The sequence below is a fragment of the Malaclemys terrapin genome, chromosome 1, assembly GCF_027887155.1.
Source record: "Malaclemys terrapin pileata isolate rMalTer1 chromosome 1, rMalTer1.hap1, whole genome shotgun sequence".
NCBI classification, from domain to species: Eukaryota; Metazoa; Chordata; order Testudines; family Emydidae; genus Malaclemys; species Malaclemys terrapin.
Genome location: NC_071505.1, coordinates 189,524,036 through 189,540,346, shown reverse-complemented (window position 1 = coordinate 189,540,346; position 16,311 = coordinate 189,524,036). Strand labels below are relative to the sequence as shown.

Genomic DNA, 16,311 nt, shown 5'->3' with positions numbered 1-16,311 from the left:
CAGATGTGACCCCTGCAACAATGGCTGGTGATGGTCTATTCCCAGTCCCGAGACCCCCTGGAGAAGATTGTTACCATTCCCAAGGCGATACTTATCTTGCTGCGATGGTGGACCGGCCACAGGACAGTCCTGGAAGGGGTTCCATTCGACAACCCTCCACACTCCATCGAATTGGTGTTGGACGCCTCAGGCCTCGGCTGGGGGGCACATATCGGCATCCTCCAGACGCAGGGGATGTGGTCCCCAGACGAAGCGCGGTTGCACATAAACGTCGAAGAGCTCTGAGCAGTCTGGCTGGCGTGCAAAGTCTTCTTGCTCCACCTGTCGCGCAGGGTGGTATGAGTCCTGACGGACAACACAGCCTTGATGTTCTATATAAACAGGCAAGGGGGGGCACGATCATCGGCTCTCTGCCAAGAGGCACTCTCGTCTCTGGGATTTCTGCATCAGCCACAAAATCCACCTGAAAGCTTGTCACCTTTCTGGCATCAGGAACACGCTGGCGGACCAGCTCAGTAGGGACTTCTCCTCTCACCACGAGTGGTTGCTCCATCCAGAGATAGCCTACATTATCTCCCAAGTGGACCTGTTCGCTACCAGACAGAACAGGAAATGCCACCAGTTTTGTTCTCGGCAAGATCTGAGCAAGGGTTCCCTCTCCGACGCCTTCCTCCTGTTGTGGTCACAGAGCCTGATGTACGCGTTCCCTCTGATTCAGCTTAGCAGCAGGACCCTGGCAAAGACCAAAGAAAGAGAAGACGCAGGTCGTCATGATCGCCCTGATGTGGCCTCATCAGCACTGGTTCGGCATGCTCATGAGCCTGTCAGCGGCCCCTCCCTGGCCCCTGCCCAACTGACTGGACCTGCAGTCAGAGGACCACGGTTGACTCCTACGCCCCCACCTTGTGTCCCTCCACCTCTCTGCGTGTATGCTGCATGGCTGAACCTGGAGGAACGGACCTGTTCGGAAGAAGTCCAACGGGTCCTCCTGGGAAGTAAGAAGCCCTCAACTAGACTGACTTACCTGGCCGAGTGGACTAGGTTTTCCTGCTGGGCGTCTGAACGGGGCATCTCTCCCTCATATTCCTCCATACAGGCTGTCCTGGACTACCTGCTCCGTTTGAGGAACCAAGGCCTGGCACGCTCTTCCATTAGAATGTATCTCATGGCAATCTCTGCTTTTCACCCACTGGTCCAAGGACAGATGGTGTTTTCCCAAGATATCACGGTCAGATTCCTGAGGGGACTTGAGAGACTCTTCCCACAGGTACGGGCCCCTGTCCCGCAGTGGGATCTTAACTTGGTCCTCTCTAGGCTCACCAGCCCACCCTTTGAGCCACTGGGTTCCTGCTTCCTTTCCCACCTGTTGTGGAAGGTTGCATTCCTGGTGGCGGAGACGTTGGCAAGACGGGTCTCTGAAATTAAAGACTTGACCTCAGAACCTCCACACACAGTCTTCTACAAAGATAAGGTTCAGTTGCGGCCCCACCTGACCTTCCTGCCAAAGGTGGTCTCCACCTTCCATATGAACCAGGACATCTTCCTCCCAGTGTTCTGTCCCAAACCACATAAGGCCAGTGAAGAGAGGCGTCTTTGCACCCTGGACATCCAGAGGGCCTTGGCTTTCTACTTAGAACGTACCAAGCCTTTCCACAAATTGACTCTCAACTCTTCATCGCTACAGTGGATAGGAGGAAGGGTCACCCGGTGTCTTCGCAGAAGATTTCCAATTGGATTACCTTGTGCATAAGAACCTGTTACGACCTGGCGGGGGTTCCGCAACTGCAGATTGTCAAAGCCCACTCGATGAAAGCGTAGGTGTTTTCGGCGGCCTTCCTGGCACACATCCCTATCCAAGACATCTGTAGAGCCGCAACATGGTCCTCTGTTCACAAGTTTACTGCTCATTATGCCATCACTCAGCAGGCCAGGGACGATGCTGGGTTCGGCAAAGCTGTGTTGCAATCGACACGTCCATGAACTTCTGTCCACCTCCAGGGGTACTGCTTGGGAGTCACCTAATATGGAATGGACGTGAGCAAGCACTTGAAGAAGAAAAGACAGTTAACTTTTCCGTAACTGATGTTATTTCAGATGTGTTGCTCATGTCCGTTCCATGACCTGCCTGCCTTCCCCACTGTCAGAGTTTCCGGCAAGAAGGAACTGAGGGTGCGGGGAGCCGGCGGCACCCCTTATTCCATGCACCATGTGAGCGCCACTCCAGAGGGCACCAGAGCCGGTCCCCTAGGGATACTGCTGAGGGAAAAACTTCCAGCATTGGTGCATGCGGCGAGCACACATTCCTAATATGGAATGGACATGAGCAACACATCTCGAAGAACACGAGTTATGGAAAAGGTAACTGTCTTTTAGGCACAGAGGCTCCCTATCCAATGCATGGGGAGAGAGAGGCACCTCAGAACACAATCTGCAAAAGGCAGCACGTTAGGTGGGGAGCTGCCTAAGCCAGCCAGTGGGAGATGCTGACAAGAGCTGAACCCCTCCCTTCTCTTGGAGACAGGTACCTAAGTCCAGGCTGCAGGGAGGCATCAAGGTCTACTTAGAGATCCACAAATGAGAACCAGCCACGTAGAGTCAGGTACCTTAGGCGCCTACAGGGTTTCTTGCAGGAATGACTTAGGCACTTGACTCAGTCCCCGTGAAATGGGGGGAGGGGAAGGAAGTGGCGGTGTCCACCTTATAGCCCAGTCGTTAGAACACTCTACCTGGGATGTGGGAGCCCTACATTCAATCCCCACCTCTCTGGCAAAGGGCGAGCGAGGATTTGAACGGGGGACTTTCATCTCTCAGAAGAGAATTCTAACCACTTAGCTAAGGGATCTTCTGATGCAGGGCTCTCTACCTTTCCTGTGGAGGTGTTCCCAATTGGATAAACAATGCAAGAGTGATTGGAGCAGGGGGACTGGGCCCTGAGTCAGTCTCCGACTTCCCTGACGGGTGCCCTAACCACTGGGCTTAGAGCATCATTCTCGTATGCTCCCATTCTCTGGCCCAATGACTATTTATCTACAGTAGAACAGTCGTGGAGCCAGATTGAGGGTGGGAATGATTCTGGAGTCCAGGAACTAGGACATTCACCGGAGAGGGAGGGAGGGAGATCTGGGGTCCAGTCCTTGTGTTCCAATCACTTTAATTATTTATCTACAATGGAACAGCTTCACCAGGAGAGGTGGAGAGAGCCTCACAACAGAACATCCTGTAGCTCAGGGGTTACAGCACTTTCTTGAGAAGTGGGAGTCCTCTGTTCAAATCCTCTCTCTCTCTTCCCCCCTTTGAGAGGAGGGAATCGAACCTGGGTCTCCCACATCCCGGGCAAGTGCTCTAACTACTAAGCTAAAAGTTATCAGGTGCATGGCACCACCACTGCTTCCTCCTCATGCCAGATTTTGAACCACACTTGGTCCAGTAGGCATGCTCAGAGGTTGCCTACAGCATTGGACCCCACATGTGACTTAGGCGTTCAATCGCTTATCTTTTTCTGGTTCGTGAATCACTCTGGGTCTTAAGCAGGAGATAGGTGTCCGGATGCCTAGACGGAGGCAGTAGTACGCCTGTCCAGAACCTGAGACACCCAGGGAACTTTTTTACCTGAAAAACGTAAGTGCCGAGTGAGTTTAGAGGACTACAGAGATCAGCAGGTGTTTTGTGGATCCCACCCTAAGAGACAGTGTCTGTCCTGAAGAGCTCACAATCTAAGTGGACAAGACAGAGTGGGAAGGGAATCAGAGCCACACAGAGGTGAAGTGACTTGCCAAAGGTTACACAATAGCAAAGGTCAATAGCAAAGCCAATAATAGAAGCCAGTCTAGCCCTATCCACTCAACCACACTGTCAATGCACTGAACAACTGCACAGCCAATTTAGCATAAACTTTTCAAACCTAACACGCTGACTTTAAACCCAATTGTTTTTTATACATTTCATTGGCATTTAACAGGCCTTGTTATTTTAAAGCTATGGATATTTTAAGAAAATAGTTTTGGTAGTTTAATTTTAAAATTATTCACATTTAAATATGGCATGGGTGTCCTTAGCAGAGAAAACTTTAACTGGAGCAATCCTCATCCTTACCTAGCTGTTCCTTCTTAACATGTCTATAATTAACCGTCCAGCCTTCTGTGGTGCCCTATGTTACGTTTTTTAAATGGGTGGGGGGAGGGGAGAATCTTGTTTGCAATTTACACTGATCTAAGGTTTGGATGGGTTTAAACATTGTAGATTGTTTTAAGGCTTCATATCAACTGAAGCTGGTTAAGCCAGTCTAAGAGTTAGGGTGCTTGTTATATTTTTCAGGTTATTACTAATAATTAATTGTTAATGGTCCAAATCCTATAGCCTTAAACTGAGTTTAAGCAGGCATAACTCCCATTGCTTTCAACATGAGTTTAGCGGAAAATAGTCTAACTTGAAAACTACAGGATTTGATCTACTATTACTTATGTGCATTTCTGAAGTGCCTATCTTTGTAGTATCTGGACACCCTTCTTTGGTCATATCTGGAGTTTTAGATTTTTGTTTGATTACAGCACAGTGTTCCAGCGCGTTCTTGTTATATGAGAGAGTCAATTAATCCCACATTCATGTCTGTGTTTCTCCTTTTTTTGGCTATTGTAGGTAATTGACCATAAATTGTATGGAAGTCGCACAGAATTTGATAATGCGGTTGATAAAGTCCTTGAAGAATTCTCAGTTGAACTGATCTGTCTTGCAGGATTTATGCGGATTTTGTCTGGTCCCTTTGTCAAAAAGTGGGATGGTAAATACACTATTTTGTCTTGTTTAGAAATATATATTAAGACATTTTGCAGCTAAGCACTGTATTTAGTCTGGCAAACATTATGTAGAGAAAACAAGCCAGTGTACGTAGATGATTGACCACTTTAAATAGTAACGCCTTTTTATCAACTATACTCTGGATTTTTTTAAGAAAGTACAAAACTGCTGAAGGTTGGAACTGTGGGCGGCCAGTGTCCCAGCCATTGGGGGGAGGATAGCCCCTGGCCCCGCCCATTGTGCCAGATGCCCTGCCCCTCTCCCTCCCCTTTTGCCTCCCCCTCCCCTGCAGCGGGCGGCTGGGTAGCACGGCCACAGCGCCTGCAGCACTAGTGCACTGGGCAGTGCAGTCTGAGCGCTGGGCTGGCAGCGCAGGCCCAGCGCCAACTGCCCTGAGTCCCTGCGGGAGGCACGCCGGCCAGCCCCGAGTGCCGGGAACTGCAGGAGGGAGTCTGGGGGCGGAGCGTGGGCGGGGCCATACCAGGCAGTTTGGGGAGGCACAGCCTATGATACCTGGCACCTGTGGTTGGAACAGAAACCTTTCCTCTCCCCAAAACTGCAACTAAAGCACCTTCTTTGGTTGCACGGGGAGTTAGAAACTTAAAGCAATTGAGTGACACACCAGTTGCATATCATTAGCCAGCCAACCAGTTGCTGATCCCATCATTGGTGATGAAGATTGGGATGATGCAAGAATAAGCCATGACATGCTGATAGTTTGTTCAAAGGCTGAGGCTGTAGCATTTATAGAAATAGTTCAAGCGGCAATGTCATTTAGTACTCCATCTGGTCCTAAATAAGTGTAAGGCCTCAGAGTACCCATCATGTGCCTAGGATTTTAACGTGATATGGTCAGAAATCCCGAACCAAGCCAATAGTGGGGGGAAACGTGCTTATTCATGGGATGCCTTATACAATCTCTGCACAAGGTAGTAATGTCTTCCCTGGCTCCGTACTATAGATCCCTTTCCTTAGCCTTCCCTGTTCCCAAACCCATGCCCAAGTTTCAGGATAGGAGGTCACTACAAGTGATCTCTACTATGATGGGATTGCCCCCAAAATAGAGTCCTAGGTTATATGTCGCCTTTTTATGTTATAAAAATGAACCTCTCAAATAGGTCACCTACCCCCCTGCTGCTCTTAAGCTGAAGTTCCCATCAGGCTGTCTTTATCCTACATGCTCCCACTGCTCTCAGGTGCATAGCTTTCACCTTTAGCTTTAGTTGCTACAGAAAAAAGGGAGGGAAGACAAAGAAAAAAAACAACCCTCCACCACCTCAGCTAATGGCTTTGTGGGGCCAGGGAGGGAAATTCCTTCCTAACCCCAAACAATGCAATTGGAGTGACCCAGAGCATATGAACAAGAATCAGTCCAAGGGACCTTTTAGGGCATCCAGAAACAAGCCATCGCACCAAACATCGAACCTTGTTAACACGATGAAAGGTCACCCCTTGCGTCAGCCTTAGGGGCTGGTGAGTAGGGAGCTCTTCAGCCTGCTATGAGAAAGCAAAATTGGTTCCTAATCCCCCTGCCAGACCCTTTTAAACCCTGCTATTATGGAGGAGGGGGCCACATTAATCCCAGATTGCGAGGAGACCAGATTACTTTCCTCTAGAGAAATAAACAAGAAGGGTGAAGGGAGCCAGTATCTTTCCCTTCCCTTTATCATTTGCATTGGAGCTTCTTTCCACTTCCTTCTGATGGAGACATTGTGTGTAACCTGCTTCTGTAAAGGAGAGGATAAGAGAAATCCGATATTGAAATTCTTACACAAGTAAATGGTGCACTCAGTTTCCACTGCAATACCTGCTCCTATTGCTTGCTTCCTGAATCAGTAGAAACAGTCTGGAACAGGGAGAACCCACTTGCATGGACAACTCCCCATTCCTGTGCTTGGGTTAGAAACTGGGGCACAAGCAGTCCTCTGCTACAGTTCTGCTTCTGTACTAGCAGCTGATAGCAGGTCACTGGGTGGCAGGTCCGGCCTGCCTAGATCTTAAAAATCCTGTGGAGCAAGGTTCAAGACCTGAAGTCCCTGACAAACCAGAGAGCTTCACAACCTTTTGCACAAATAGTTTCAATCCTCATCTTCCCATGCGTGTTTTGTGATATTTAAGTAGCAGTAACAGGACAGAGAGGCAAAAGCTTTCAGGACTTTTATCACTTATCTCCTGGTAACCTGCCCCTGCCAATCCCCTGACACCCAGTTTACCCTCTGGCCTGTCTCAGACTCTGACCTCCTGGTATCTGAACTGGGCCAACTGCTCTGACCACTAGGTCAGATTCCCCATGACATGGTTCCTCTCTGACCCTGCAATATTGAAGGTGAATCTTTGCAGAAAGGATGCATGAAGAACAGCCCCCTATACTGATGCTCCTGGGGATACTGTAACAAGGAACTCAAACTCAACTGAAGTGTCACAGGTGCAGTATTGTCCTCAGTACATTTTTGCCCAAGGACAAAACAATCGCTAGAAGATGACCTGGCATATTGAAGCCGAAGAAAAGCCTTATTTGAATGAAATAGGCTGGAGATAGTGTTGAAGACCTGTTGGTTTTTATGCTATACTTATCCCCATAAGGCTACCAATGTCATTGTCTGGAGCGGTTACTGTTGTGTGCATCCAAATTGTGCACAGGACTCCATGGGATATGGCCCTCATCTTGCATTGACCTTCCGTTGTGCCACTTTTCCCATTGCAGTGCATTCTCTCTTCCCCTCTCTCTTCCACCCCCCCCCCCCCCCCCCCCAGATTGGACCCTGCTATCCCTAACATTAGTTAGCCAAGTGTCTCACCGCACTGCAATTAAGCTGTTGGTGAATACTGACGGCACGCAATTCACACAGATGAGGCATAGAGTGACATTTGTGTACAAGATACCCTAATGTGAGGCACGTGTTATTGTCTTCCTGGTACCTGAAAAGGAATTTTTGTTTGTTCTGAATTGAGCATCAGATCCTCAGCTGCTGTAAAATGTCATCACACCATAGACTTCAGTCTGGCCCAGGATTTCCAGTGCAGTTTGTCAGACAAAACAACAACTTAGAGGAGGAGGAAAAAAGACCTTTTTGAGGAGAGGAGACAAGCCTGATGGCTTAGCTGTAGCACTAGTATGTATGTGATTAGTGTTCAGTCCTAGTGTGAGGCTAGCTAGTGACTAGAACGCTCACAGAGCACTCACCTCTAGGAGCAAGGCCTAGTACTGCTCAGTACTCTAATGGGGACCTGGCTGGCTGTTCATTAGGAGGAACCCCTCAGGAAAAGAGCATTGTGCTGATTTTTTCAAAAGAAGGGGAAAGCTGTGGTGTGCTTCTGCTTCTTGGAAGGGCAGGGGGATACTCCTGTGTAGGCAGCAGTTCTCTTCTGTTAAGACTGAACAGTCCTTAGTGGCTAGGAGACTAACCTAGGAAGAAATCTCACCACTTTCATGGAAGTTTGTGTGACACTCCCTGCCACCATGGGCCAATATTCTAAGTCACGAACTTGAGTGGGTATTAAGGACTATGAGCAATAGGAGTGTGCCTGTAGTCAGATGAAGAACAAGCCATGAACACCACCACAAAGAACAAGGAGCTATAAACAAATGATAGTCATGGCAGAGATTTTTGGGAGAAGTGTACCATATATGTACAAATGTTTTCTTGTTCCCAACCCTGATCAGCTGGAAATAGATGGGGTAGAACATAGATTCCTGATGAGTTTGGGACTGCTTTGTCATGGCATTATGAGCATTTTGCATTCTGGTTAACGATGAGGCATTTACTTGATGTTTAAACTTGTGAAACGAGGGCTGAGAGCTAAGAGATAATGATGATTTCATTTATTCTTTTCTAGGAAAAATACTGAATATTCATCCATCTTTACTACCTTCTTTTAAAGGAGCAAATGCCCATAAATTGGTATTACAAGCTGGAGTCCGAATCAGTGGCTGTACTGTGCACTTTGTAGCTGTAAGTATGCCATTTCTAACAGAAATAAGCAGCTTTGAAAAATGTGCAGTGAATAATCTTGGTTGGAATAATACCTGTGTCAAAACGATCTCTGTCTTTTCCTCTTCATTTGTAGAAATGGTTAGATGTACAGTGAGAGGAATTCTTTACGCTGTTGTGCAGTGGGGGAATTGGAAATAAACACTATACTAAAATTCAGGCTTTAGCTACACTTGCTTTTTTTTCTGTGCAGCTTCCTACCATTGGTAACAGTAGTGCTGCTCCACCAGTTGTCATATCAATGGGAGCACTAGCACAAGCAAGGCCTTGGTGATCAGCAGCATCTTTACCCACTACCGTGTTTCCAAGTCCTGTGTTTTTATCATGAGCCTCACCCTGTTTAGTGTTCTTAGAGCTCCAGTTGCTGGAATCAAAGAAGGCCTGAGAATCTCAGCTTTCATTAAAAAATTTGTTCCAGCTCTCATGCCTGCAGAGAAAAGCTTGAAACTATGGAGTGATTGTAACCTAAAGGCCCACACCCCAGCAGGCAAAGAAAAGAACCCTAACTGTATTAATTTTGTAAAAGTCTTTTTTTTTTTTTTTTTTTTTTTTTAAACACTTGGAGTTGGCAATATTGCCACCATGTTGTCAAGACCTGCTTTGAGCAGGATAAGCAACAGTCTTATGGGAGGTCAAGAGCTGGGCCTAAGAAATTCAGAAGACCTGGACACCTAATTTCCTGGTGCTGATATTTCTGTTTTGACACCAATTTTGTAAAAAATTTTGAATCATTTAACTAGCCGTGGTAGGCCTGCATGATGCTAGGAGAGTCTATGGCTTTTGGAGGAGTTGGCTTCCACAGAAAACATTGCTCAGCTTGGACCCCTGTTAAAATGACTTTCAGTTCTCTCTGGACGATTAACTGAAAGATTTATTTACAAGTTAACTTCTCCCTCCCTGGTATTTTAGACATGTGTTATGAACTCCATAGGGTTGATGAGCCTTGACTTCTCGCCATTTGTGGAGAACGCATGTGCACAATTAAATTAGTTTAGAAGCAAGATTTTTTTTACTTCCTCATTTACTTATCAGGATTGAAAGTAGCGGGACGCAGCTCCCTTATTAAAAGCTTTAAATCATCCTCCAACTCCAATAGCTGCTTAAGAAATCCATTTTTTTACTCTTGCCAGAACTGTGGCATGTGAGGAGGCAAGTTCGGTTCTTCCAGACACGAATGTGGTTCTGTCTTTCCATAGTATGTCATTGTGGCATTTCCACAAATGAAGAGAATTCATAGACAGCAGGGAACATTACTGATCACGTGGGAAATAATATTTTAAGAGGTGGAAAGATCTTTGGGCTCACCATCTCCTTGTCAATGCAAGATAATTCTCTGTTGTAAATATGCCTGCATTTTGTGTAGTCCAGTTTTATATGGCTGAAGTGCTGTGGCTTTCACTGCTTTCTTGTGGAACGCTATTCCTCAACCTCACAGAAATTCCCTGCAGGCCAAGGTGTATTTTCTGCACTCCTCACATATCACAGGAAATATGTATAAGTGGTACCTAAGGTAACCAGAGCAAATAACTGTCCTACTTTTGTGCATCTTCTCTTCTCCCTCTTTCAGTTTACAGTATTCTGAATTTTCTTTTTTCAGGAGGAAGTCGATGCTGGAGCTATAATTTTTCAAGAGGCAGTTCCCGTGAAGATTGGAGACACAGAGGAGACCTTGTCCGAAAGAGTAAAAGAAGCAGAGCACAGAGCCTTCCCTGCTGCCTTGCAACTGGTGGCCAGTAAGGCAGTCTGCCTAGGAGAAAGTGGCAAGATCTTCTGGAATTTAGAACAGCGGAATTGAGAAGACTCTTGGCTGTAGAGATGGAACAACAGTACTAAAGTTCTAACAACAATAATCCAGAGGGCAGAACTTAGCAACCGCACAGTTACTTTTATTCTGTTCATAGAGTGTATTTTAGTGTAACATTTCCCATGACATTCCAGCAGGATCTCCAAATTCTCTCTAGTGCTACTGCTCCAAAGTAAAGGCAGAGAGAGCCAAAAATGGGAAGGGAGGGGGATTTTAAAAAATTTTTAGAATACCGTGGTGGTAACTGATCAACATTGCTCTGGCTGCAGCCAGAAGGAAGGAAGTGGCCCTCATAACAAAAGCTTTCTTTAAAGAAAATGGTGAAGTGGATTTTGCTCCTACAAATTGTGTTTTTCATGGAGTATTGTACCTGGTCTGGACTCACGCTATCAAGTAACTCCAGAGGTGGAACCTGTGATCCAGCAGATGCCTTACAGAATGAAACTCCTGATGAACACTTACCTGTGGGTAAGTGAGTCTGGCTTTAGGGACCTCATTTCATACCAATAGTCCACTAGAGGTTAAGCAAGTTTAGAGTCAGAGGTGGGTTTTTTTCAGTGTAGAATTGGGAATGAGATGCTTTCCGTTCTCATAATCCTATGTGAAATTCTTTACCAATCCTGTCATAGCTAAATTCAGGAATTCTGGGAGCAGCTGTTTAAGCTAGAATAATATTAATTTTTTTTTCCTCTACCTACCCCTCTTCCCCTCCAAAATCTTTTGTCATTCTCAGAAGCATATTTGAGTGTTTTTATTGTGGCTGAACTCTTATCTCTGTACAAACCCCTCATTTCTTTTAATGTTTTTAGCAGCTGCAAACGTGAGTCACTATACAGTTTACTCAAATCCGTTTTTCCCACAAGCTAGAGACACCTTCCTTCAGTTACTCCTACATAGTTTTAAAACACAACAAAAACCAGAAATCTCCTGTCACTAATACACTAAGTGACACCAAATGTTGGTTGCCAGCCTGTGTATTGACATTCTTTCTACCTTAGAACAATTTCAAGTGCTCAGTTATTTCAAATCCAATTCCAATAAAGGTGAGAAAAAGCAATGTTAAATGGACATCATTTAAATATTTTCCTTAGATTCTTTTGCTTTCATTAAGGGCAGAAATTATTTTTAAAAATTCTGTTTTTAGAAGGGAACACACTATTGTTTCAGATGTAGATACACAATGGTAGGCAGAGCAGGTGGATATGCAGCAAGTCTCCAAATGACAGTGGTTTTAACTCCATCTTAAGAGTGATGGACATTCTGCCTAAACATGCCTAGGCCTTAGGCTTAAAAAGCAAGACAAGTGGTAAAATTTCTAAAGACCTTTCAAACTATTGTTGATGATGGCCACATTCTCCAAAAACTACCACCTGAGCCAGGGAAAGAACTTATAAACACTTTGTGAAAGCAGCATATGACTGATCCTTTGGTTAGTAATAATGGGGATGGCAGAATGATTTAACAGAACTTTAAGAGGGAGGATATTTACAGCCCACATCACCTCTCTATATAGTGATGTTACTAGAGCTTATAAAGCATTACAGCCAAAGCATTCACAGAATAACCTCACCAGGGCTAGTACTGATAAATCATGCAAATGCAGGCACTGTGGAGACAGTTTTTAAAATAAAGCAGTCTGGGTCCCCTTTCAGAAACAGGCCACATGAGGCTATATAAAGCCAGAAGGATTGAAAAAGATTATCAATAGATGTTTACTGATGAAATATTCATAGGGGATGAAACCTTAATCAAGGGACAGAGGCCTGTATCGGGGTTTAAAAGATTACAAAGACAAGACAATTCTTTTCAGTCTTAAGAATTACCAAAAAAGTTAAACCTGAACAAGACAGGTGTTACAGGGTTGAAAAAGTTGTAGCTGGGAAAGGAAAGGGGGAGGAAAAAAGGTTTCTGGTGAAATAGTTAGGTCAGCCCACCAAATTTAAGAGGCAGGTGGAAACCTCATCTCAACTCTCCAACCTTCTAGATGTACAAGGAGAAAAGAAAAAGAGCTGTGGTGACTTTTTTACATTATCTAGTGATGCCAGCTTTGGGGATTTTCCACAAAACCCTACTTTGTATTTCCACTAACCCCACCTGCCAGGCCCCTGGGAGATAGTTAAAACTGTATAAATTCAATCTGAAACAGCATCACCAAACAAGCGTTTTCAAATAATCTTTGGGGGCTAAGAAAGGGCATTTCTTCCTACAATGAGGCTATTAATCATCCATACCTGAATTAGGGATTATATGGACTATATGAACAAAGCTAGAGCTAGCCAAGCTGAACAGCCAGAGGTGCTCAAACTAGGATCATAGGGGTAGAAAAGTTAGACTTAAATCACCTGGTGGGGCTTATGCATTTTCTAGCATTGTGGAACTAGCCTAGAGTTTGGAGGAGTTGTTCCCTGGTACTAATTTAAAAAAGGATAATAATCCCCTTTTCTTCCGACATTAGAGGAGGTTAGAACTTTGTATTGATACATGGACATTGCAGAACACCAGTTTGTGCAGAAATTCTCTGTAACAGTTACTTCCACTGATGGGGGGACACGGTTTATCACCATCACATATGACAAACCACGTTATATCCCTGTGAGCAACCATCACATTGACATCACCACCCCAGAAATAGACAGAGCAGGACATCTCGTTCCACTTTGGCAAGGTGATCATCAAGCTGCGCCTGTCCCCCGGGAAAGCTGAGAATTTAAAAAGTAAAAACAGTAGTAACCCTAGGAATTTATAGGGAACACCCCCACCACCATAAACCAAAACTTACAAAGGCCAGGCTGAGTATTCCCTTCCTGGATATCATGGGGCACCTGTGATGTACAGAGCCAGCATGGGGGCAGTATTCCATAGCCTCTTTTGAGAAGGGGGCTAGAGATTATTAAACCCCCTGTAAAAACAGCTGCTCAGAATACAGCCAGAGATGTGGGTAAAGTTGCATCTCCTGAGCTGTTCTGGATAAAGTGGGTGTTCCAGCTCACAGATGGGATTGGGCTGATGCACATTTACAAGAGCTAGCTTAAAAGAAAGTGGAAGGTGTGATACACAGGGCCCCCAAAGGTCTTTTAAAAAAAAAAAAAAAAAACTTTCAAATGCTGGTTTAGCCAGAAGTGAAAGGCCAAGAGGAAGCTGAGACAAAGAGGAGGCACTCTTCACCAGGTAAAAGATTTTAAAACAACATGATTTTTGTTCATTGTGGGGCTGAAGAATGCACCAAATTCAAACTAGAGTGATTCTAAATAGTCCCCTAGCAGACCAGCATAGAAAAAATATATATATATAGTTAGCACCATCGCTATCAGCCATTGCAGAAGCTCCCTGCTTGACTTTTTTGACAGGAATGGGAATAGGTTACATGGATTTGAATACATTACTGTATCTTTCTGTTGCAAGATCGATTCCATCTTTTACAAACCCAATGGGGGGCCCACGGTGGGACTAGTGAATTACCTCAAGGCCTCTATTTTCAACCAGTTGGATGTCATTCTGGGAGATCGCCTTTACAGTGACAACACCCTTGCCACACAATTTTCCACACGCCTGTTTTACAAAGACACATTTGGAGAATATGAAACAGAGCTGACAGGCAAGAATGAAGGGTTTAGGAGATGGATGAAGATAGCTGCCCCAGCAGCTCTACACCGTTACCTCTCTTTTCAAGATAAACCTGTAGAAGGGCATGGATCTGAAAATTAAACTGACATGGCAAAGAAACCTATTTAAATGTGTGTACTCAGAGTTCACAAGGGGTCCTCCTATTGGACAGGTTTGATCTCTGTCAAAACGTCCCCCATATGGAGTTCAGAAACAGTGATCCTGGAGTTCTGGACCATCGTTGCTTTTCTGGGTCTCAAAATATACACAGGTCAGCAAATTCTGTCTTTGTCAGCTTCCAAGAGCTCCATCTCCCTCTGCTAACTTTTTTCTTCAGCTGTTCATAACTCATTTTTCTGTCTCTTTTCACTAGTCTTTTCCTGAAAAGGCTACAAGACACTTCTTTTTCCTCCTACAATACTTGCTTTTGCTGCTCTTGGCACTTACTGTCAATTCACCACTGTCACAAATTGCACACCACTATATGTGTCAGTGCTGGGATTAACTACACCTCTGCTTCCTGTGGTCTGCTCAAGGACTCCCCTGTTGGACTCGGGCCTCCAGCCATCACCTCTCTGGGGGCGGACACCCTCTCCCTCAAGGCTGGGGATTTAGGTTTGTAATCATCCCGCAATTCACTGTGACTATCCAAGCACATCTTACCTTTGTCTAGACCTGCTGGTTGCCCCCTCAATGGCAGATGGTGTTCATCCATTTTTTAAAGAGTTTGCATGTCCTTTGCACGCTAGAGAATAAAGGCATACTGGTATCTGTTTCTCCCCCCACCCCCCTACACACTTGTATTTATGTCTTCAGCCTAATGATCAACAACATTTAAGTTAATATTCCTTAACTGTTTAAACTGCATGTTTACAGAAACACTGTCACAGGGTCTGCACAGGTTCCCTCCCTCTCATCTCTGTGCTTAGACTGGTCAAAGAAAAGGGTCCCAACACCTCTCTCAGGTGTTTCATCCGTGTCTCTTTATTTACAGTGCTTAGTGCAATCCCGATTTGCCTGACACCGATCCCCACACTGACCCTTCCCTGGGTCTTCTTGCCCTTGAGGCCTCCTGCAGCCAGTAGAGACAGAGCTGCAGTCCCCCATCTTCTCCTTTGGCTAGCTGTCTCACTGAGCCTTTCTCTGGGCTTAGATCCCCTCCCAGGCACCAGCCCAGCTGGTTCCACTTGACTCAACTGATTCCCCTGAGCCTACCCTCGTTAGGGCCTGCAGCTGAGCTCCTTGCTGAGTGTCTGGGTCCCCGCCCCCTCTGCCGAGAAGCAGGGCAGAGCCACCCCTTTAGCCGGGCATCCAAAGGGTTTATCCCTCTACCCTCCACACACGCCTACATCCTGTTTAAAAACAATATAAAACATACCCACAGTTAAAATGGAATTTTACTTTGCCCTGGTGAATTACAGCTTGAAGTTGCTGTTTGCCCACTAAACGGATCACACTACAGTAAAGTGTGTGTGTGTTTATCTATACACGCAGCGCTAGAGATCAGGTACATTCAGAATTGTACACTATACCTCTCCCAGCCCAGCAGCCATTCCCACCATGGTGCTTTCTGGTGTAAGGAAACAGTCTCCAATAAATAAGACACATCCCCAGGCACCTATTTGTTTCAATCTAACTTTAACGTCTGTACTTAGCATGTTGTTTTGATACTTCAGTTCTCAATATATACTTGAGTAGGGTACATGATGAATTTATGCATCCCCAAGGCTGTGGGTGAAAACCTGTCTACACAACAGGGATGCTTTGAGGTTTTATTTTCCTGTTTCTAATTGAAATAGAGCACGACAGGACCTTCGTACATTATTAAACAGTAAACCGCCCTGCACTGCAACCTTGACTATTACTGTATCCGCCTTCCTACTGACTTTGAAGCTGACAAAATGTGTCTTAGGGCATTTTTTAGGTGTGAGGGTTTTGTTTTTGTTTTTTAGGTTTTTTTTTTTTTTTTGGTGAGTAAACTTTTTGTTTTTAAAGAAAACAAATCAGAAACACACAATAGCACACACAGCTCTTACATGCTCATGATGTCACACAGGCTCAATTAGCACTATCACTGCAGCCATATGCCCCATTTCAGCTTCGCTCTCAAACACCCTG

At 45.4% G+C, this 16,311-nt stretch overlaps 1 protein-coding gene across 1 annotated transcript in view; it reads left to right on the top strand.

The window, feature by feature from the left end:
* Positions 1-11,658, top strand: part of LOC128848454 (trifunctional purine biosynthetic protein adenosine-3) — a 59,097-nt gene extending 47,439 nt beyond the window's left edge. Inside the window, exons 20-22 of the mRNA XM_054048467.1 lie at positions 4,636-4,777; positions 8,632-8,747; positions 10,384-11,658. Of these exons, the coding sequence (XP_053904442.1) occupies positions 4,636-4,777; positions 8,632-8,747; positions 10,384-10,581 (456 nt within the window). The 3' untranslated portion in view covers positions 10,582-11,658. The remainder of the gene's footprint in view (positions 1-4,635; positions 4,778-8,631; positions 8,748-10,383) is intronic.
* The last annotated feature ends 4,653 nt before the right edge of the window (positions 11,659-16,311 follow it).